General features: G+C 43.9%; 1 protein-coding gene across 1 annotated transcript in view; it reads left to right on the top strand.

The window, feature by feature from the left end:
• prkd1 (protein kinase D1) overlaps positions 1-24,019 on the top strand; it is a gene marked incomplete at both ends in the record, with an annotated part of 54,135 nt that overhangs the window by 13,262 nt on the left and 16,854 nt on the right. The window contains 5 exons of the mRNA XM_080849570.1: positions 10,685-10,823; positions 17,466-17,597; positions 18,691-18,851; positions 19,784-19,807; positions 23,393-23,594. Of these exons, the coding sequence (XP_080705696.1) occupies positions 10,685-10,823; positions 17,466-17,597; positions 18,691-18,851; positions 19,784-19,807; positions 23,393-23,594 (658 nt within the window). The remainder of the gene's footprint in view (positions 1-10,684; positions 10,824-17,465; positions 17,598-18,690; positions 18,852-19,783; positions 19,808-23,392; positions 23,595-24,019) is intronic.

Here is a 24,019-nt window from a genome sequence, read left to right on the forward strand (position 1 = left end):
CAAGTTAGCTAAGCCGTCTTCTACAAGTCTGTTATTCTGAACAAGCTAACTTGAACCAAGCGTGGGCATCCGACGAATTCGCCGGAGGACAGAACAATCTTTCAAAATCAGAAGAAACGTTGTTTTAAGCACACCCTCTGTTGGAATTAAAAAAAAATGGCGTCCTGGTGTTTTTATTTGTCCTCTCACAGCCTCCCAGGCACGATGTGGCTACTGTGGACTCTATCGGTGCAAACCCGTGCCACCGTTGTGAGCGACGCGATCGAATTCCATCGCTTTGAGTGGGCGTGGTGTAGCGTGTGGAAATAGCATAGAGTCCTACAATTTTCAAACCGTCAAAGACGACACCAAACAATCTCATTGGCCGCTGCCGGGAAAAATCGCTCCTCATTTGCATAAGTTTCAACGTGTTCGAATTTTCATCGATCGCGTCGCTCAGATCGCTCATCTACGTCACAATGGTCTGGCTCCCGTTGAAATGCATTGGGTTTAGAAATCGCGTCGCTCACAACGGTGGCATGGGTTTGCACCGTATGGCCTCTCATGTCTGTCTCACACTCCCAGCTCACCGGTCCCTTTGTCTTATGTCTGCAAACACGGTGATGATGATGAAACTGGGTTATGTGGAGGCAAACAGGATCTGCCAACCTGACTCTGGCTCAGAGGAGAAGAGATGGGAGGACTGTAGAGGGAAAGAAAGGAGAGAAGAGGAGATGGGAAGGAGCAGGAGAAAAGGGGGGGAGAGAAGGGGAGAGGGTGGGAGGAGGTGAGATGAGAGGAAGAGGGGGTTGAGGAAGTGGAAGAGGGCATGTGCTGTAGGTGTTGGTCAGCTGATACAGTGGTGAGCTGTGCTGTCAGCGAGTAAACATACTGAGAAAATGCACCTGGCTGTTGGGTGAAACTGCCAGCTGAACCAGTGGTGTAGTCCAGGGTATACGCAGGTATAGGGAGTATACCCACTTATTTTTCAGTCAGCATTGCGAATACCCACTTCTCAAAACAGGGCGTTTATCCTGTGCTGTATAGGCTGCTTAAAAAAAATGAAGAGTATACCCACTTCTCCAGGGACCACTACACCACTGAGCTGAATGACTACATGTCCCAAATCTCCCATGCCAAAAAGAGACTTCTTCAGTCAAGCAAACACAGGAGTGTGTATGTTTGCAAACTGGCGCAGCCTATTGCCACAGTGTCTGTATGTCTGTGCTTGTGTCCATCTCTCTATTACCGCAGTGTCTGTTTGTGTGTGTGTGTGTCCATCTTTCTATTGCCACAGTGTCTGCCCGTCTGTGTGTGTGTGTGTGCGTTGTGTGTCTATCTCTCTATTGCCACAGTGTCTGCCCGTATGTGTGTGTGTGTGTGTCCATCTCTTTCTCTCTCTCTCTCTCTCTCTCTCTGTTTCTCTCTCTGTCTCACTCAGCGATGGTCTCTGTATGAAAGCTCAGATGGGCAGCAGATGTATGTGCTTCCGTTGTGTCAGATAAATGAATAGTGTTCAATCGGGAAAGAGCCTTGGGTCCCGCTACCATGACAACCCTACTGGTAGAGTGGGGGCCGCTGTCATGGTGACCTCAGCATCACTTCTGCGTCTGTAGATCTTTTCTGTGCAGCTCTCATTAGTGGCAGACAGAACAGAGACGCCAAAACACACACACACACACACACACAGACACACACACACACACACACACACACACATACACTCACAAACACACACACACACACTCACACACACACACACACACACACACAGACTCACACACACAAAAACACACACACACACAAAAACACACACACACACAGACTCACAATCACACACACAAAAACACACACACACACACACACACACACACAAAAACACACACACACACACAGACTCACAATCACACACACACACACAAACACACACGCACCACACAGACTCACAAAAACACATACACCGACAAACACACACAATCACACGCACACACACACACACACTCATAAACAAACACACACACACACACATCTGTGCTATTAACCAGACCACCCCTCTGTTCTCTTTCCTGGTAGGTGTGCGAATTTGAATCAGATAACCGTTTCAGACGCGCATTCTCGACACTTTCAACGTGAATATGATGATCAGCTCTACGAGTTCCATTTGTTGCTGAATAATTTATTTATTTGTCTGCATTTTTTTTTTTTTCCCTCAAAGAAGCACTCTGGGTTCTGTGCTGCAAAGTCATCCGCTTAAACCAGGATTAAGATCTCTTTCCGCCTGGAGGGCATTTGCACGGCTATGTGAACTTGACATGAGCCTGATGTACGTCGCTCCGACGGAACGAGGCAAAAAAAATAAACAGACATTCGTCAGAAAACATACTTGTGTGAGACCAGAGTGGGAGGCTGTGGTGCTGTTGAAAACCATCCTCTCTGGAAACAGCCGCAGAGTTATTATGCAAAGCTGTCACGCAGGCTGATAAACACACTCTACAGTAAGAGCCCAAATACACGCAAACACACACACTAACACACACACAGACACACACACACACAGACTAACAACACAGACACTAACACGTATGCGTGCACACACACACAGACATGGGTACAAATATGTATATGTACTGATCACACCAAACAGTAACACTGCTTAAACACACACCCTCACACATACACACACACACACACACACAGACTAACAACACAGACACTAACTTGCACACACGTGTACAAATATGTATATAAACTGATCACACCGAACAGAGTAACACTGCGTAATCACCCAGCTGTACATCCATATTCACACTTTGCTAGAACAATGCATGGCAATAGCTTTCAGGTTGCTTACCTGGCAGTGTTTTATTTTTACTGAGCTGGTGTTGTTGGAGTGTCGTTACCTCAAGAAATACAAAAACACCTGTCACATTCAGTGATAACAGGTACATTTTTTTTTTTTTTTTAATGGACAGAGGAATCTGAGCTGTATTAGACAGAGGAAGAGGTGCAGGCCACAGACAAACACATTCTATTATATTTTATTTTATTTTGTCAATGTTATGATTTATATATATGTTAATGCCTTTTTAAGTTGTTTAGCCATTATCACTCTGGCAGGGGGACTTCCAATGGAAACTATCCTTTTGGCTACAATTGGGTGCATTTACATTTTAATGTTTATTAATGTACACTGTCCCTCTTCATCAAATAAACAAACTGAAACTGAAATTCAGTCTTTCAATTTTAAAGATGCACCTTGAGAAATGAGAAAGATAATCAGTATCTTCAACCTAGCAGACACATCACCAGTCACACATCATAGCCGTCGGACATTCTTATGACTACGTGTTAGGATATAGAGTTTGTTACATCACCGTGGTTACCAAATCTCACCGTTACTTCATCGCTGTGCGCCGTAGTCCTTGAGCTGATTTGAATGATCCACTGCACCAATAATGTTCACTGTTAACTTGGAGTGTCTCACCTCCTGGGTTTCAACAACCTCCTCTTTTTTTGGCCACATTGTGACCTCTTCTCTTCTTCTTCTTCTTCTTCTTCTTCTTCTTCTTCTTCTTCTTCTTCTTCTTCTTCTTCTTCTCGTACACGCTGTCACTTTCCTACTTGCTATCACTTTCTGTTTTTGCGCTATCCCACCCTCTATTTTTTTCCCTCTCTCATGGAGAAAGCAGAATTTAATTTGCAGATGCTTCCCGAGGTTTTGTTATTGTAATTATGTAAATTCGATATGTGCCAGGCCCTTGCCATGTGTTGGGTTTCTTGTGGTTGCAGTGATTGCACGAGCCTCGTAGCACAATCATGAAATGTAGAGGAACAGAATTTAGCCATGATTGAATGGAAGACGCGAGGGAGAGAATATGCGTCTAAGAGGATGTATGTGTCAGTGTATGTGTCAGTGTGTGTGTGTGTGTGTGTGTGTGTGTGTTTGTTTGTGTGTGTGTGTGTGTCAGTGTGTGTGTGTGTGTGTGTGTGTTTGTCAGTGTATGTGTGTGTGTGCGTACGTGTTTCTGTATGGACTGCAGGGACTGAGTGTCTGCTTGTCTGGCCTCGACACTTAGAGCTGAAAGAAAAACAAAGCCAATCACACATTATTATACTTACTGCATTATGCCACGTATCTGTCGTCAGACAGCAGTATGCATCCACACTGACAGTGTTTTGCCACAGTGGGTTAGTCGCCGGCAGGTTTGTAATGATCCAGTCGCAGAAAATAAAAGCTTACTGGTTGCTTCTACAAAGCTCCGGCCTGTGCTCTGAAATTACATTTACATTTAGTAGACGCTTTTATCCAAAGAGACTTACAAGGATGTATACACGTTTTCACTGATGGCACACTGCACATCAGGAGCAATTAGGGGGTTCAGTGTCTTGCTCAAGGACACTTCGACAGGGAACCAAACTAGCAACCTTCTGATTACTAAACGGCTTCTCTACCTCCTGTACCACTGTCGCCCACGCCTGTAGGCACTTCCTGAAAAGGTGTGTCTGCCCTGTGTGGAGGTCCATCCTTGTTCTCAAGTCATGAGAACAACACTGAATGTGTTTTCAAGCATTCAGTGGACATTTTCAAATCTCACCAAACATGACAGACAATATAGTGTCGCTGCTGCTTGTGTGAGATAGAGCTGTCTGATGTACAAGAAAGTAGCATGACTTGGACTTATTGTTCCTAAAGGAAGGAACTTTAATCTATACCATCGAACTGTTGAACTCTTAATATATATATTTTTTCTAGCTTTTTGTACTGTTTTAAGCTTGTTGTACTATTGTGGTGTTATACTGTATGTTGTTTTGCTTTTGTATTCTATTATATTCTATTCTATTTACATAATAGCTATATAACAGGTTTCAGATTTGTTCTGGCAAGGACATTACAATAACGTGCCATCAAGTAGAAATCATCAAGTGGCATCAAGTGAGATTCAAAGTAGAACTACGTTGAGATATAAAAGCATTTTCAGTTATGTGTGTTCACAATTGTACATGCAGGCCTCATGCATTGTGGAGCCAAGATCAGGTGAATTGTAGAAAACACACAGATGCACACTAATACAGTCACACACACACACACACACACACACACACACACACACACACACACACACACACACTCAAACACCCACACGCACACAGAATACAGCCTCGACACACACACACACACGTGCAGGAAACACAGACACTACTCACTCACACACACACACTCACCCTGTACTTGTGTAACCCATCCCAGCAGAGATCAATAGTGTGCTGCCGCCCAGCTGCCTGCGCAGGTCAGTCAATACGCTGCTCTCTTCTCTGACATTGAACAGATCACGGCCATGTTGGGCGTACAAACGCAGCATACTCGCCACAAATATATTCGGTCGGGCTGGACAAATACCCGCTCATTTTCCGACCGTAACCTGCATCCGTCCTGCATCCGTCACTCTTACAGAGAGAGAGACGGTTTCCATCAGATGACAAGCTGTTTGTCACTAAGCTCAGAAATCAGCCAGCTGACCCAGAGAATAGTCAGATCAATATTTGCAAATTCAGATCCAGCTTTATCGGCATTGAATACAGTGATGTAACATGGCTGAAGCAGTAATAATGTTACAGTAAGCTGTAAACAGGCATGCTACGTGCATATACGCATACTCATTGCATGCATATACTTATTCTTACTGCATGCATATACTTATTCTTACTGCATGCATATACTTATTCTTACTGCATGCATATACTTATACTTACTGCACCTATACTTACTGCATGCATATACTTATTCTTACTGCATGCATATACTTATTCTTACTGCATGCATATACTTATTCTTACTGCATGCATATACTTATTCTTACTGCATGCATATACTTATTCTTACTGCATGCATATACTTATACTTACTGCACCTATACTTACTGCATGCATATACTTATTCTTACTGCATGCATATACTTATTCTTACTGCATGCATATACTTATACTTACTGCACCTATGCTTACTGCATGCATATACTTATTCTTACTGCATGCATATACTTATTCTTACTGCATGCATATACTTATTCTTACTGCATGCATATACTTATTCTTACTGCATGCATATACTTATTCTTACTGCATGCATATACTTATACTTACTGCACCTATACTTACTGCATGCATATACTTATTCTTACTGCATGCATATACTTATTCTTACTGCATGCATATACTTATACTTACTGCACCTATACTTACTGCATGCATATACTTATTCTTACTGCATGCATATACTTATTCTTACTGCATGCATATACTTATACTTACTGCACCTATACTTACTGCATGCATATACTTATTCTTACTGCATGCATATACTTATTCTTACTGCATGCATATACTTATTCTTACTACATGCATATACTTATCCTTTCTGCATGCATATACTTATACTCACAAATACAAGCAAGAATAACACTGGAAATATATCAATGTTGATTACATTAACATTTACATTTACATTTAGTCATTTAGCAGGTGCTTTTGTCCAAAGCGACGCACAAGGGAGAGAACAGTCAAGCTACGAGCAATAGAACCTAGTGTAACAATAAATACTACTTTACATATAAAAAAGATGAGAAAAGGAAGTGCTGAAATGTTGCATGTTAAGCACTAGTCGAAGTGCCAGTTAGCAACTGCATAGCAAAGTCATTCATGTATACACTGAGCAGATTTGGATGCAGATTTCTCTGTATTGTGTGAAGAACTGGCACTAAGTTTGCTGCCAGTTTTCGCTCTGCAGTATTTTTAGCATGCATTACTGTAATTATATAATACGGCACAGTACTATATGACTCCTTAACAGTTTATGTTATCAACATTCATGCCAAACAATAACAAGTGTTGTCTTGTACTCAGCTAAACAAAGCAATATCACACCCTTTCTGTTTGTTTCGCATGTTGATTGAATAAGGTGGTTGGGGAGTAAACATTGTCTAGAGTGAAACTGCTTGAAATGAAGCCAGGCTGACTTCAACTTGATACGGTGTGTTTACTGATGAAACCTAAAATGAAATACGCCCTCGAGCTCATGTTTCTTTGCTTTCATGGAGGTTTCATTGTGGGCTTTCATGAGGTTAGTAAGTGCTTGATCATGAGAGCTGGTTTGGGTGGGGAGTCAAACGGCGTCACAGCTTTAGGTCTTTATAAGTCTGATACAGGTTCAGTTGGAGAGGCAATCGATAAGCTTTTTAGTGGTTTTACATTTTAGGCAAATTTGAATTTTCTTGTGTTTTTGAAGCGCTTATATCAATCACAAAACCATGTTCTGGTTGTTAATTAATTCATTAACTAATTAATGAATTAGGCTACTCTCTTTAATATACTCATGCATTTATTTAGCCTATGCAATGCACATTGTTGATTGCATCTTTAGGTGCCTTGATACTCGTTGTGTACAGCTTTGTATTCCTAATTAATCAGGTTTGAGTGTTAAGCTGCCATGATCATTTGCACATCTGTTCATTGCATTTGTATGTGAGACTCCATTTCTTCAGGCTACATTAATTTGTATTCATTAATGCCGTTGAGATCTGTGTCTAAGAGGGAGTGTGTGTGTGTGTGTGTGTGTGAAGAGGATGGTTCTGCGTGTTATAGGGCTGGCGGTTGGGAGTGTTTGTGTGAATGATGAAATATGGCTGACATTCGACAAACTAACACTAGAGACTCAGTGGATCCACAGGGTTGCGTATTATGCGGATCACAAAATAGTACAATATCCGCGTCATATGACGTCATACAGGAAGTGTAACGTACTTTCAGGCATTTGTAGGGGTACTGAGACCTAGTTTTTAGCCTTATAATCTAACCCCAACCCTAACCCTAACCCTTACCCTAACAAATCCTAAGAAAAAGTTGATTCTGACACTTAGAATATTTTTTTTTTGATCCGATATATCCGCAACCGATCCACAGTAGTCTTCTTTACAACATAGACATAGCTGAGCAGCCAAAACTCCATGACACCTTATCTATATAGACGCCACCTGATGGTATTGAGATGTACTGCTATACCAGTGGTTACCGGTGGTTACCTTTCAGGCAGGTCCCCCTTTGACAATGAGAAATGAATGTGCTGATGTGAAAAAATGGCATTCCTGGTTTCCTGAGTTGCTTTGAGAATTGAGATGTCTGTCTCCCGACGCCTCCCTTCGCGCTAGATCACTACATTACGTAATTACACAGTAGGCTGTAAACTCACTGCGATACATCATTTGACCTAAAGTTGGATAAGTTGGATAAGGTTTCACCCTTAACCCGCGTCCCTCTTGCTGCTACTCTGTGAGTACCCATGGGTGGCTCCTCCCTCTTCGCTACTCTGTGAGTACCCATGGGTGGCTCCTCCCTCTTCGCTACTCTGTGAGTACCCATGGGTGGCTCCTCCCTCTTCGCTACTCTGTGAGTACCCATGGGTGGCTCGCCCCACACTTGGGAAGCCACTAGCGGTGCAGATGGGATTTTTGAACTGCGGGGGACGCTCACATTTTTTAAACGTTATTTACTGATGATTTTCGCCTTACCTAGGGAGAGTGGTGGGGACGGATCAGGGTCACTATGAATCTGGGGGGGACATGTCCCTATCTGCCCCCCTGGAAGCCACTGTGCTGTACATTCAAAACTGTGTTACAGCCATGACATTATTTTGCGAACAGTTCATTCTGGAAGATCCCATTCAGGCCCGTAGGTTGCAGAGCATGCCATGCAGTAACAGCCGAGTTATCTCCGAAACGTTCATTTATTTAAGGCGTGCTCATGTTCAGGGCCTTCCTTCTCCAGTATAACAACACGCCGCACACCACGGCACTGAAAAGTGATCAATTTTCCGTGTGGAGGTTGTTGAAATGGCCCTTGTGGTAATAGCCGCAGCGGGCCGTGTGTCAAGGGGCTGGAAGCACAGAGTTAAGTATCACTTTTGGAAATGCCAAAGGTAAGTAGCCTCAGGCCGCCATAGCGAAATGGGCCTCGGCTGAAACCTTGTTTTTGCCAGTGAATTGGGGATGTAGTTAGCGGCCTGGCTGCTTAATGATCTGGCATGTAAGCCCTTCCTGCACTTCTATGATTAGTTAAGGCCGACGGCTGTATATTGTGTTAAAATGTCAAATCCCTGTTTCTGTCGCAAAGACAAATGTCAAACAGGGCTGTCAGTCAAAAATGATACATTCATTAAAAATCAATCTGTTAATATTTGGTTTAATTAAGTAATGAATTAATTTAATTAACATCTTAATTTATTGTTGATAATTGTTACAACAAGCTTTTTCCTGTTCAAAATGAAACAGGCATTATTCCTGCAGCAGTTTTTGAATAGACTCTCTGTGGCTCTCATCCCCTCTCTTTGACAATGATGATTCGTTGATAATAATATTTATTATATTATGAAAGGGCACAGGCTGATGAACATTGGGCACTGAGGAATAGGGATTTTAGGTGGCCTTCGATTCTTCTGAAAGAAGATTGTACATCTCAGGACAGAGATGTACAATCTATGAATAGGGTTGCTTGTTCATGACATTCATATCACATAAGGAATGATGCCCTAAACGTTGTCCATTCATGACATTCATATTACATAAAGAATAATGCCCAATTAAGGTGTCCTTTAATGTAAAAATGATGGGAAAAAACAAACCTTTACATTAATTCATTTCGCTAAATCTTATACGTGTGTCATTATCCTATTTTTTTTTTTGTGAAACTAACAAATTAGACACTTGACTGAACTTATACTGAACTTAAAAGCTTTTTTGAATGTGCTTCGTTAGTTTTAGGTTAGGTTAGGTTAAACACCCATATTACCATATTATATATCTATAATATTAACACATTTATTTCACAGTCGTGTTTCCACATCAGTTTGTTTTATGATGATTTGCGAGATGGAAAAAGAGGTTGTTTTTGCCATTTGACCATTTTTCTGTTTTAGATGTGGCTAAAGCTAATTATAGTGTAATATGGTGTAATTATTCTAACAACTGCCTGAAATTTTTTGCTCTGGAACCAGTGCTCTATGTGGAACCTAGAGTAAATGTGAATTAAAGAAGCATTCCGGATCAATTGCTATTCGGTAACGATATACGAACGAAATCTCTTGAAATTTGCTGACTTTGACATTATGACAAACTAGTTACTCAACAACTGTCCTAACACAGTCAAACATCAAGCAAGTGCAACACAAGACAAAGCAAGACGGCAAATAAGCTACTTACTAGTTCGGCAGACAGTACAAAGCCGGGCGGCGTCAGGCAATCTTACATTTAGCGGTTATTTGCCAATGGCAAGGAGGCGATTCTCCATATTAAAAGTAATTGTAGCGCCACAATTTTATTCAAGCTGTTATTTTAAGTTAAAACTGCTTATCCTAACCCTAATCCTGAAGTATAATTGTAGCATAGTGTTATTTTAAATCGCTCTATGTGGAACAGTGGTACAGGAGGTAGAGAAGTCGTTTAGTAATCAGAAGGTTGCTAGTTTGATTCCCTGCCGAAGTGTCCTTGGGAAAGACACTCAACCCCTAATTGCTCCTGATGTGCAGTGTGCCATCAGTGTAAATGTAAAAAAATATGTATACATCCTTGTAAGTCGCTTTGGATAAAAGCGTCTGCTACATGACTAAATGTAAATGTATAGGTGAATTAAATCTCTGTTCTGTTCTGCCCTGTCTCAGTTCCCAGAGTGTGGGTTCTACGGGATGTACGACAAGATTCTGCTGTTCCGTCATGAGCCCCACTCGGACAACATCCTGCAGCTGGTGCGCTCTGCCTCCAGCATCCAGGAGGGGGATCTGGTGGAGGTGGTTCTGTCAGGTGAGGAGTGAGTGTGTGTGTGTGTGTGTGTGTGCGTGTTGTTTCTATGTTGCATTTCTGTTTGTGTGCTATGTATTTGTATAGAGCCTATGTCTGGGAGGAGTTCAATGCATTGCAGAAGATGTTAACTGACATCTTAGATGTTAACCCATCACCTGCACTCTTTATCACCTCAGGAGCTACAGCTTTCAGCTGGGTTTGAAGATGGAGTTTGCAATTCAAATTTCGACCAGATCAACTTTCAAACCAACAAATGGCCCAACAAATATTGACACATTTGAAAGAAAAATGGGGCTGAGAATACTCATACATACTCAACATCTTTAGCTCCCTCCAGTGTAGGCTTTGATCACCTAGGCAAGCGTGCCTTACTTCGAAACCCATGCCAGCGAGTGTGAGAGACAAAAAAAAATCTCACAAGCAGCATCAGCACCTCAGGTGACAGAGAAACAAAAGGTACAGAAGCCAGAGCACGGTGCTCAAGTCAGACCAAGCCCACGAAAAGAGCCCGCAGCACCCTCTTGCTTGGGTGGGGTTGACACTGCCACCCTTTTGCTTGGGTGAGCTTGGCACTGCCACCTTCTTCCTTGGGTGAGGTTGGCACCGTTCAAATTGTTTAATCGAGCCGTCGTATTGTTGTGTGACGCCTCACCTCTGCTGCGCGTTTGTGTTTTAGCGTGTGCTGTGTGGTGAACATTTAAAACGAGTCCGGGTCTAAGGGGAGGGGTGGGGGGGTTAGTAACATTGGGGGAGTGAAGGGTTCGTCTGCAAGGGAGCGGGAGGAAGTGATGGCGCTATTGTGTTTGACACCGCTAAAGTGTTTTTACAAACGCATGGCAGGCTCTCTCTCTCTCTCTCTCTCTCTCTCTCTGTCACTCTCTCTCTTTCTCCCTCTCTCTCTCTCTCTCTCTCCCTCTCCCCCTCTCTCTCTCTCTCTCTCTCCCCCTCTCTATATCTCCTAGTGCGGTGCAGTGTGGTAATTGAGTGGAGCCTGCGCTGTGGAAACAGGGCCTAGACTGACACCCCCCCACCCCCACCCCCACCACACACACACACACCTACACCCCCCCTCCTCCTTACCCTCTCGCTGTGATACCTGCAGCGCGGGGCCCCAGGTGCGAACGCACCCAGATGCACACACACATTCTCGTGCACACACACATTCTCCTTCACACACACACTCTCATGCTCACACACATTCTCCTGCACACACACACTCTCATGCACACACACATTCTCCTGCACTCCCCTCCTTCACACCGCGCTGTGCCGTGCCGTGCCGTGACACTTCTTTAACGACTGACTGTACCGAGCGATTGTGCATGCGGCGTAAAGTAACACACAGAGACCTCCCCAACTGCCAAAGAGGTGGAGAGGAGGAGGTGGAGGAGGAGGTGGAGGAGGAGGTGGGGGTGGAGATGGTGATGCTGGTGAGGGCAGGTCAGTCGGTGTTAATTGTAGCCCTCGACTCCCGCTGGAGTTCACCCACCTGCAATCATTTCTTTCGTAGCTTTTTTCCGAGCATTTTTATTATGCTAGATCTGGTGATGAACTATTATATTTGGAACAGGAGACTGCTTGTGGGTCCCCGTAGCAGTTAAACACACGGATAAATCTTTACTTTTAGATAATTATACTTATCCTGAGTTAATAACTTACACTGTTGGGTTATTCGTGTACACATCTCCGGGAGTTACAACAAGGTGTGCACTGTTGTTAAAATTGGCTCTGTGGGATTGTGAAAACACTTAAAAACCTTAGAAACGTGACTTCTCACACAATGGCATCTTTGCTGCAGATTGTCTACTGTTACCCCTGTCCTTTCTGCTTTGAGTGCCGTCATTAGTCTCACTGTTTTACACGCACTGTCTCATTTACGTACGTATACTATCCTTACGTTAGCATTACAGTAGGTCATTTAGCAGACGCTTTTATCCAAAGCAACTTACAAGGATATTACACTGATGGCACACTGCACATCAGGAGCAATTAGTGGTTCAGTGTCTTGCTCAAGGACTGATTGATTGACTGACTTGACTGATTGCTAAACGACTTCACTACCTCCTGTACCACTGTATCCCCACATCACTGTGTCACATCTTGAGAGCATTTCACTGTCGGTCATAGCTAGGGCAGCCATCGTATAAATGATCATTGCTCCAGGGGCCAATCCATCCCTTCACTGTTATACTACAGCATTCATCATCATTATCTTCACTGCTGTGTCAGCATCAGCATCAGCATCAGCATCATCAGCATCACCTTCTCTGTTACCATCCTGTAGCATCTTTCACCATCCCTCTCCCCATCGTGTGGGTCTTAATTGCTCCCCATTACTACTACTTTCCACACCATTCATCATGGTTCACAGGTCCCGACTCTCACACCTCATACTGATCCAGGGTCAGTAAAACTGGGTCTCTGGAGAACTCAAGCTCTCACTGGAGGCTGCAGAGGCCAGTAACTGCTGATTACTGACTGAACTTTAGCTTATGCTAGGGAGGGCGTAGCTGACATCTGTGCTCTGTGACACCCTTCAAAGAGGAAAGGGTTAGTTAGATGCGATGAAGTGTTGTATCAGTAAATGACACAGTCTGCTCAGGTGTGCATCTGCCATTTGTAACGATGTGTTACCTAGCGGCAGGCAGAGACAGACAGACAGATAGGCAGAAAGACATAGCAGGAGGGAGAGAGAAAGAGACAGACAGATAGGTAGAAAGACATCGCGGGAGGGAGGGAGAGAGAGAGAGACAGACAGATAGGGAGATAGGGAGAAAGAAGCTTCCTCTTACTCTACTACGTGCCAGTTTTCATTCTTGACACATTGTTGATACTAGTAACAAGAAAGAAAAAACAACAAAACAAGCCTTAATTACACACTGACAGTGAGCACAGTCTAATCACCACTCCTTGCTTTTAGGACTCTGTGTGCACAGTTGCTTTGCTTGTTTTCTGCTGTCTGAGGGTGCTAACGCTAGCCCTAACGCTAGCCGTGATTGAAGCTGCCTTGCGTGACCTTCTAATGTGGGACAGGTCGCCTCCGTCATGGCAGGTCACCGGTACTTTGAATATCATGACCCCAAGGCTCATCAACCGTTTGTTTGTCTCTTTGCGTTGTGATTGGGTGGTAGGAACAAAAATGGGAAGAGAGGATCACTTTAAAATTTTAATAAACAAACCACAGGGTAAAAAATACAACATTTACATTAAAAGCCAGTGCAGGAAACATTTCATCTTTCTACTATGCCTCTTTCCAGTCTCTCTCTCTCTCTTTCTCTTCACACACACACACACACACACACACACACACACACACACACACATCATTTTCTGAAGCATTTAATGACAGTTTACAGGTAGTTAAACTTGCAAACATATCTTGGCCTTTAAACAAAAGGCAAAACAATAATTTGAATAAATTGAGGCAATTTGGCAGCAGAATGTCTAATCAGAATGTATTCTACTTGAGCATGCTGGGACGGGCGGTGGAGGGGGAGATTGCGAGTGTGTGTGTGGTGTGTGACGGTGGCGTTCCCTCTCACGCTGAGCACTCCACACACTCCCTCCTATTGGCCCATCTCAGCCCTGCCAATCATAACACACACTCGTGCCACAGAGAGCCAGCCACTTTGCACTCTCATGCACGCACTTCAGCTGCGTGCTCAGCTACGTTATTTATGTTTTCCTTTTCATTTTTATGTTTTTTTTTGGCTGTTTCCTATTCGTCACCTTGTTTTGGCCTGTCACTGAAAACAGTTGCATGTTTTTGATGAGGCTGAAGGGATTGGTGTGTTTCGGTGAGGCTGAAGGGATTGGTGTGTTTCGGTGAGGCTGAAGGGATTGGTGTGTTTTGGTGAGGCTGAAGGGATTGGTGTGTTTTGATGAGGCTGAAGGGATTGGTGTGTTTCGGTGAGGCTGAAGGGATTGGTGTGTTTCGGTGAGGCTGAAGGGATTGGTGTGTTTCGGTGAGGCTGAAGGGATTGGTGTGTTTTGATGAGGCTGAAGGGATTGGTGTGTTTCGGTGAGGCTGAAGGGATTGGTGTGTTTCGGTGAGGCTGAAGGGATTGGTGTGTTTCGGTGAGGTGTTTAGCTCCTGTGCTCGATCGGAGCTGGGATCTCTAAAACAGCTCTCAGTGCGCTCGCAGGTTAATACTTGGACCTTGGTAAAGATATGTCCCTACTCCCGCCCTCCCTCTGTCTGTCTTTCTTTCTTTTTTCTGTGTGGTTGTTTTTTCCCCCTCTTTTTGCTTGCTTGTCTTCTAGTAGGTCTTGATTTACTTTTCTTTCATTTCCTTTTTAACTGTTAAAGAAAAAAAAAGTCTCTCTTGTCTCTCTCTCTCTTTCTCTTTCAGTTTGCGATGACTATTACTATGAAAGGGCAAATATAAATGTTAGAGCCTTTTAGTGATCATAAGCTGATAACAGATAAGTATGCCGATGCAAACTCCAGCCTTAATGCTACAGAATACCAGCCGCCAGCTGTGAAACTACAGCTCTACACCAAGTGCCTTGAGACATACTGTTGTAGATACAGAGAGGAACCACTCCATGTATCACATAACCTAGCGGCAGGGAGAGAGAGACAGATAGGCAGAAAGACATCGCGTGGAGGGAGAGAGAGAGAGACAGACAGATAGGCAGAAAGACATCGCGTGGAGGGAGAGAGAGAGAGACAGACAGATAGGCAGAAAGACATAGCAGGAGGGAAAGGGAGAGAGACAGACAGATAGGCAGAAAGACATAGCAGGAAGGAGGGAGAGAGAGAGAGACAGACAGATAGGCAGAAAGACATAGCAGGAGGGAAAGGGAGAGAGACAGACAGATAGGCAGAAAGACATGGCAGGAAGGAGGGAAAGGGAGAGAGACAGACAGATAGGCAGAAAGACATCGCGTGGAGGGAAAGGGAGAGAGAGAGAGACAGACAGACAGATAGGCAGAAAGACATCGCGTGGAGGGAAAGGGAGAGAGACAGACAGATAGGCAGAAAGACATAGCAGGAGGGAAAGGGAGAGAGACAGACAGATAGGCAGAAAGACATAGCAGGAGGGAGAGAGAGAGAGACAGACAGATAGATAGGCAGAAAGACATAGCAGGAGGGAGAGAGAGAGAGACAGACAGATAGGCAGAAAGACATGGCAGGAGGGAGAGAGAGACAGACAGATAGGCAGAAAGACATCGCAGGAGGGAGAGAAAGAGAGACAGACAGATAGGCAGAAAGACATAGCAGGAGGGAGAGAGAGAGAGAGAGAGACAGACAGATAGGTAGGTAGACATCGCGGGAGGGAGGGAGAGAGGGAGAGAGAGAGACAGACAGATAGGCAGAAAGACATCTCGAGGAGAGAGAGAGAGAGAGACAGACAGATAGGGATAAAGACATCGCGGGAGGGAGGGAGAGAGAGAGAGAGAGAGAAACAGACAGATAGGCAGAAAGACATCTCGAGGAGAGAGAGAGAGAGAGAGAGAGACAGACAGATAGGGAGAAAGACATCGCGGGAGGGAGGGAGGGAGAGAGAGAGAGACAGACAGATAGGGAGATAGGGAGATAGGGAGAAAGAAGCTTCCTCTTACCCTACTACATGTCAGTTTTCATTCTTGACACATTGTTGATACTAGTAACAAGAAAGAAGAAACAACAAAACAAGCCTTAATTACACACTGACAGTAAGCACAGTCTAATCACCACTCCTTGCTTTTAGGACTCTGTTGGAAGAAAAACATTGTGTGTTTGTTTGTGTGTTTGTTTGTGTTCAAGTGTGTGTTCAAGTCTCTTTCTCTTCTGTTTCTTTATTGTGTGAGAAAGGAGGCGATCTTCATTTCTCCACAAGCTATTAGTGTCTCTGCCATTTTGATTTGTTTAGAGTTAGCCTCTGAGGTTGTATTCACTAGAGCTATTGTAAATAACAGCAAGCGTCTATTGCTGCACGGTAGAGCAAGCAGTGGCACACTGATATATTTTGAAAGCAAACCAAATATCATGCATGCTTCTATTGTTGCTCTGTACTTTGCCTCTTGGCAGATGATGTTGTGTAGAATTGGTGTAGTATGTTGGGCACAATTGGAACACAATCCGCAATAATTAAGGACTCTGATTTGTGTAGGCAGAGGAATTCTTAAGTAACGTGTAGGTTTTTTAGGTATGTATTTTGTGGTAGCTGTCTTCTATTACATCTTCAAAGCCTCGGAAATGTAAGAACAGCGTTTTCAGCGTGCTGTATATTGCCAAAATACACAAGTTATAACTGTGCAACAAGTGCAACTTTGCTGTTGTTGGTGTTTGCAAGACAAGTCTGTGGGCTGTTAGCTAGTTAGCACACCACTAGCACAAGTTTAAGACCAAATTTCTGTGATGCCTCTGAAGAACCTTTGAAACTCTTTTTTGTTCTCACAGACTGCAAGCTTTAAAAGTTAATTTCTATCAAAATAACCTATGAAGCGCATATGAAAAAAAAGTGGTGTTCAGAACTAGAATCACTCTGCTGTATGTGTGTCTGCATGGCCGGAGCACTACTGCGTCTCCCTACTGATAAGCGCCTAGAGGCAATTGTATTGTTATGGCGCTATATAAATAAAATTGAATTGAATTGAATTGAATTGATAGCTGTCTACCCCTCTCCCCCACCCCCCACCTCTCTGCCCTCCCAGCCTCGGCCACGGTGGAAGACTTCCAGATCCGGCCGCACTCTCTGTTTGTGCACTCGTACCGCGCCCCGGCCTTCTGCGACCACTGTGGGGAGATGCTGTGGGGACTGGTCCGACAGGGCCTCAAGTGTGAGGGTAAGACTACCACAGCCCTGCTAACCCTAACCCTAACCCTAGACCACCACAGCCCTGCTAACCCTAACCCTAACCCTAGACCACCACAGCCCTGCTAACCCTAACCCTAACCCTAGACCACCACAGCCCTGCTATCCACAACATCAGTCAATCTGTCAATCTGTCTCTCTTTCTCTCTTTCTCTCTGTCTTTCTTTCTCTCCGTCTCTCTGTCTCTCTTTCTCTCTGTCTCTGTCAAGTGTGAGGGTAAGACCACCACAGCCCTGCTGTCTCTCTTTCTCTCTGTCTCTCTTTCTGTCTGTCTCTATTTCTCTCTGTCTCTTTCTCTCTGTCTCTCTTTCTCTCTGTCTCTCTTTCTCTCGGTCTCTCTGTCTCTCTTTCTCTCTGTCTCTCTTTCTCTCTGTCTCTGTCAAGTTTGAGGGTAAGACCACCACAGCCCTGCTAACCCTAACCCTAGACCACCACAGCCCTGCTATCCACAACATCAGTCCCTCAATCAATCTGTCTCTCTTTCTCTCTGTCTCTCTTTCTCTCTGTCTTTCTGTCTCTCTTTCACTCTGTCTCTCTTTCTCTCTGTCTCTGTCAAGTTTGAGGGTAAGACCACCACAGCCCTGCTAACCCTAACCTTAGACCACCACAGCCCTGCTATCCACAACATCAGTCCCTCAATCAATCTGTCTCTCTTTCTCTCTGTCTCTCTTTCTCTCTGTCTTTCTGTCTCTCTTTCACTCTCTCTCTTTCTCTCTCTCTTTCTCTCTCTCTTTTGGCTCTGTCTCTCTTTTATCTCTGTCACTCCCCCTGTTTATCACTTTCTTTCGTTTTCTCTCTCCGTGGGGGTCAGTTTTCACAGAGTGTGTTTATCTTGCTGAAGTGTGTAGTTTAAAAAAAAAAAAAAGGTGTGCAGCATTTATTTGGTTATATTGATTTGAGGAAAGAGGACATGAAGTAAACCGTGTAATCCAGCCTCCCTCTCTCTCTCTCTCTCTCCCTCTCTCTCTCTCTCTCTCTCTCTCTCTCTCTCTCTCCCTCTCTCTCTCTCTCTCTCTCTCTCTCTCTCTCTCTCTCTCTCTCTCTCTCTCTCTCTCTATGACAAGGCTGTGGGCTGAACTACCACAAGCGCTGTGCCTTCAAGATCCCCAACAACTGCAGTGGCATCCGCAAGCGCCGCCTGTCCAACGTCTCGCTCACGGGCCTGACGACCACGCGCTCCGTGTCTGCAGAGCCCTCCCCCACCACCCCCGACGACGCCTTACTGGTGAGGGTGGCCCCGATCCCCCTTATCCCCCTCATCAGACATCATGTCAATCACAGACAGTCAGTGCGGTTACATGTGTCCAGATTTCGGGCGTTGCCGGGTTTAAGTTTGTGTTGTCAAACTCCCCAAATCTAGATTTGCTGTGTCCGACTGAAATCAGATTTACACCCCCAGATATCTGGGGGTGTAAATCTGATTTCAGTCGGACACAGCAAATCTAGATTTGGGGAGTTACATGAAATGGATCTGATCTGATCTGATCGAAATCTGGACACATGTAACCGCACTGAGTGTATTTATTCTGATGCCTGTCACACCAGTTGATGTCCTCATTTTGAGTGCTTATTTAGAGTGTGTGACATGAATGCAGTGCAATATCCAGAGTGTGGCAGTACTTTGATATTCTATACTTTCATAAGGATGTCCCTAAACAACCTAACAGACTTCAAGGTTTGTTTTCACCAAAAGAGTGCGACTTCCTCTGTAGTGACGACAGCAGTCGCACCTCTCATTGATGCCAAGCACACACAACGAGAGATAGCGGCAGTGATATGGGGGGACTATCTTTTAGTGCTTATTGATGAGTTCAGCAGGCTGTACCCTGCCTGGGCTTGCCTGTGTTGTGGCTGGCCCCGAAACCTAGTGTAAAACCCTGCATTAAAGTACAGCACAGCAGTCATTCTATGAAACTGTCCACATTCTGTAAAACCAGAGTGTTATCTGTCAAACACCAGACTCAAATAAAAGCTTGCTAGTTTGGATTGGATTGAAAAATCAGCTAAATTACAGTGAGGAAAAAAACCTGGCGTGAAAGCCCAATGTGTAGAGCAATGACTTTAAAACGTCTGCAGACTTGTTCTCTCTCATTAATAATAACCTGTTCTCTTCCTTTTACTCTCCATCATTTACCTGCTTTGCATGTGTCCATCCAGTCTCCTGTCAGTCCAGGCATAGAGGTATGTACTGTCTTACACACACACACTCACACAAAGAAACACGCACACACACACACACACACACACACACACACACAAACACACACACACACACACACACACGCACACACACACACATAAACATACACACACACACACACACACACACTCACACACGCACACAGACACACACACACACACACACACACACACTCACACACACACACACACACACGTGCACACACACACACATAAACATACACACACACACACACACACACTCACACACGCACACAGACACACACACACACACACACACACACACACACACACACACACACACACACACACACACACACACACACACACACACACACACACACACACACACACTGCTGGGGTTCTAGATGCAGTGAAGCATCAAATCAAAGGTTTTTTCCCCAGAATAGTTTGAGGAAAAAAAATTCCCATGTCTTTTACTATGGAATACCATAATTACATGAGATTAACCCAATATGGGTAGGGATAGGCGCGCTCTACTTCAAAAAATATATATAAATGCGTTTTCGGGTGCGAGTAAAAGAATGTTAACTATTAGTAGAATAAAAACCGCACTCTCAAGCTTTTCTCTTTAGAAATAAGACCAGTTTATTTTCGTACAGACGCGTTTCGGCCTTACGCCATCGTCAGTGTGTAGTGTGGACAACAACCCAATATGCTCTTTTAGTAGATGCTAAACACTACAGCACCACATCGTCCGTATCCTATTAGTGATAAGAGTGAGAGTATTTGGAAAACCCAGGGCTCTATTTTTATATTTGCTCCCATAGTACATAGAGCTGACGTCTGGTCCACAAGTCCGGGTGCTGCAGCGCAGAGTCCCAGAATGGCTGCTGAAACATTTATATAGTATAATAATAGTAGTATAATAATAATTGTATAATAATAATTTTCAGTCTTTATTTAGCATTAAAGCAGAGGTGTAAGCTGTGCATTTTTTTCGTTTCAGTAAGCCTACTTATCTCCGAAGATGCAAATATGTTCTATTATCTATTCCATTCATGAATAATTTAAATGTGAATCATATGTAATGAATGCTATATATTTTACATGCTAGGCCTAAATTAATTCTACTGAATTCTTGCGTTAATGGAATAAATCAACGACAAAAATAGCTTGTCATGGAAGTTAAGTGAGCAAAACTATGACACTGTCTTTTCACAGGCTCAAAATCACATATTGTGCTTCACATATAACAGTCAGTTCAAAGGGGTGGGCATTTTAAATGCTTTTCTAGAAATATTTGAAAGTGTGTATTTGACAAGCTGTCAAGCTACAATAATGTGACAACAGATTGAAGTGCTTTGTTTTCGCTCTCAAATTAGGGGCCCCAAAGTGTCACAAAGTCACAAAACTCGAATGACTATGACTGAATAGATTGTATTGCTTCCGTCCACCCACTGATGTCCATGTAATAAATACACTGTATAGGCTCTTCAATCCTCTGACGCAATGCAAGTTGTGTTTGAGCTTGATGAGAGAAGTAGGATAGCATTTGAATGAACCTCTTTATAGGTGTCAGAGATCAGTGCTAATTTAGTCAACTTCAGAGAAGTAACAACTCGGAGGCTTGTTTTAATTTACTGGAGAAAAACTGTGAATCTAGCTGCTACTGCATAAGGGCTCAGATACACATACGTTTTCAACGTCAGAATTTTGAATGAACGGTTTTCATCAATGCGCTTTCATCGCGGAGTGATTATTATTAGCTGTGAAAAGTCTGTTTTGGCCTCCGCACTTTGCCAAGGCGTTACTGAAGCGTCTGCGCCTGAAAAAAGACGCGTATGTGTATTTGAACCCTCAGGGCTCAGATACACATACGCGTCTTTTTTCAGGCAGAAACGCTTCAGTAACGCCTTGGCAAAGTGCGGCGGCCAAAACAGAAGCCGTGCGCTTCCCTGCCTTGCGCTGGAAAGTTGAGAATAGTTCAACTTTTAAGCGCACCTAAAAAACGCTTCAAAGACGCAACGCATGGTGGAGAAGGGGCGCACGCTTTAAACGCGCCGTACCATAGGAATCAATGCATTTGCTCGCGTCCCGTTTTTACAAAAACGCGTATGTGTATCTGAGCCCTTAAGTAACATGCTTCCACAGCGCTCCTCTAGACCATCATGTCAGTGATTTGCTTCAGTTTTAGTGTGAGTGGAGCTGTATCTGGAAAGGGATGGGTGTTGTGTTTTACCTTCACCTTTACATGTTCTCTATATAATTCTGGATCACGTATAGCCATATAGAACCCCTTCATGTTTCTCAGCGTTGTTTTCAAAACTAGCCATTCCACATAGAAACGTGTCAATAAAAAGGATTCCTTTGTTGGCCTTTTTTTCAAGGCTTGAAAGGCTCCATCCAAAAAGCGAAAAAAAAATAAAAATACAATGTATCTGATAGCTGTAAGGATTCAAAAAATAATCTTCAAAGACTCTGTTATTGGAAGGAGCAATCGTACATTTCCCAAGATGGTAGGGTTTAAAAAAAAAAAGATACACATTTTCAAATATTTCTAGAAAAGCATTTATAAAAGCAGGAGACCTGGGAGGCAGTGTCGAGCCGCTCGCCCAGGCCTTGTGCTTCTGTAATGAGGCCATTTCACACAGAAACACACACAGAAACACACGCACACACACACACACACACACGCCATTTCAGGGCCTCCTCTCCTCTCACGCAGAGCCGATCAATTCTGTGGCTTTCTGCGGAGCGTATCGAACAGTTGATTACACACACCTGTGAGACGTCAGATACACTCACCGCGGGGGGAGCGCAAATCCACCTCCTCGTCAATCACTAAGAGATTAAAGAGGGCCGCCATTTAAATGTGTTTTCTTCCACTCTCCCTCCATGTTTGACTTTGATGGCAAAGTGTTCATGGCAAGACCCTGCACAGGTCTGTTCAACAACATAAATATTTTATTGCAGTCCTCCTAAAGAGAGGGAAACTGTCACACTGCCCGTGAACAAGGGGTTTGTAGCCTGTGTTATACCTGTGTGATCTATAATCAGGTAGTATTTCAGTAGTAGTATTTTATGAATATAAAAAAGGCTTATACTTTTTTTGTGCACTTCTGAAGAACCATCAATACTTTGCAGCTGTGCTACACAACCCTTTGCCAAAAGTTTGTCACTTGGTGTTGTTGTTTTTATGTCAACTTGACATCAATATTCAATTCAATTCAATTCAATTCAATTTGATTTATATAGCGCCATAACAATACAATTGCCTCTAGGCCCTTAACAGAGCCCAGAGCCTAAACCCCCTTAGTGCAAGCACAATGGCAACAGGGGTAAGAAAAAACTCCCTGTTAGGCAGGAAGAAACCTTAAGCAGAACCACGGCACATAAGGGGGGACCCAACTGCTTGAGGTCGGCCGGGTGGAGTACATGTCCAGCCTTTGTGACACATGAGGGGATCAGTCTTCATAAATATCTATATACGCTCGATAAGGGTTTAGGTAGATAGTCAGAGTAAGAATAAGTACATTTCTAACTCATTAATGTTAGCATCTTAGCTCTGCTTATGCTGTCTCCATTTTCCCTTCTTCCCATCAGAAGACCCCACCAGACTTCCCTGGCAGAGGAAGGTCCAACTCGCAGTCGTACATCGGGCGGCCCATCGAGCTGGATAAGATCCTGCTGTCCAAAGTGAAAGTCCCGCACACGTTCGTCATCCACTCCTACACCCGGCCCACCGTCTGCCAGCACTGCAAGAAACTGCTCAAGGGGCTCTTCCGCCAGGGCCTACAGTGCAAAGGTGCAGAGTGTGTGTGTGTGTGTGTGTTTGTGTGTGTCTGTGTGTGTCTATGTGTGTGTGTGTCTTGTGTGTGTGTGTTTGTGTGTGTGTGTGTGTGTGTGTGTGTGTGTGTGTGTGTGTGTGTGTGTGTGTGTGTGTGTGTGTGTGTGTGTGTGTGTGTGTGTGTGTGTGTGTGTTTGTGGCCTCTATCTCCAAGGCCAACAGTTTAAAGGTGCAGAGTGTTTGTGTGTGTGTGTGTGTGTGTGTGTGTCTGTGTTTGTGTGTGAGGCCTCTTCCACCAGGGCCTACAGTGCAAAGGTGCAGCCTAGCCCTCTTATTTACCCTGTGAATTAGTAATAATAACCAGTTATCAAATGACTCATGCTGTTGATTTTATATTCTAGCATCGCTAACAGCATGTTGCAGCTTGAGACTGGCTGAGGTAT

This window comes from Sprattus sprattus, assembly GCF_963457725.1.
Source record: "Sprattus sprattus genome assembly, chromosome: 13".
Taxonomy (NCBI): Eukaryota; Metazoa; Chordata; class Actinopteri; order Clupeiformes; family Clupeidae; genus Sprattus; species Sprattus sprattus.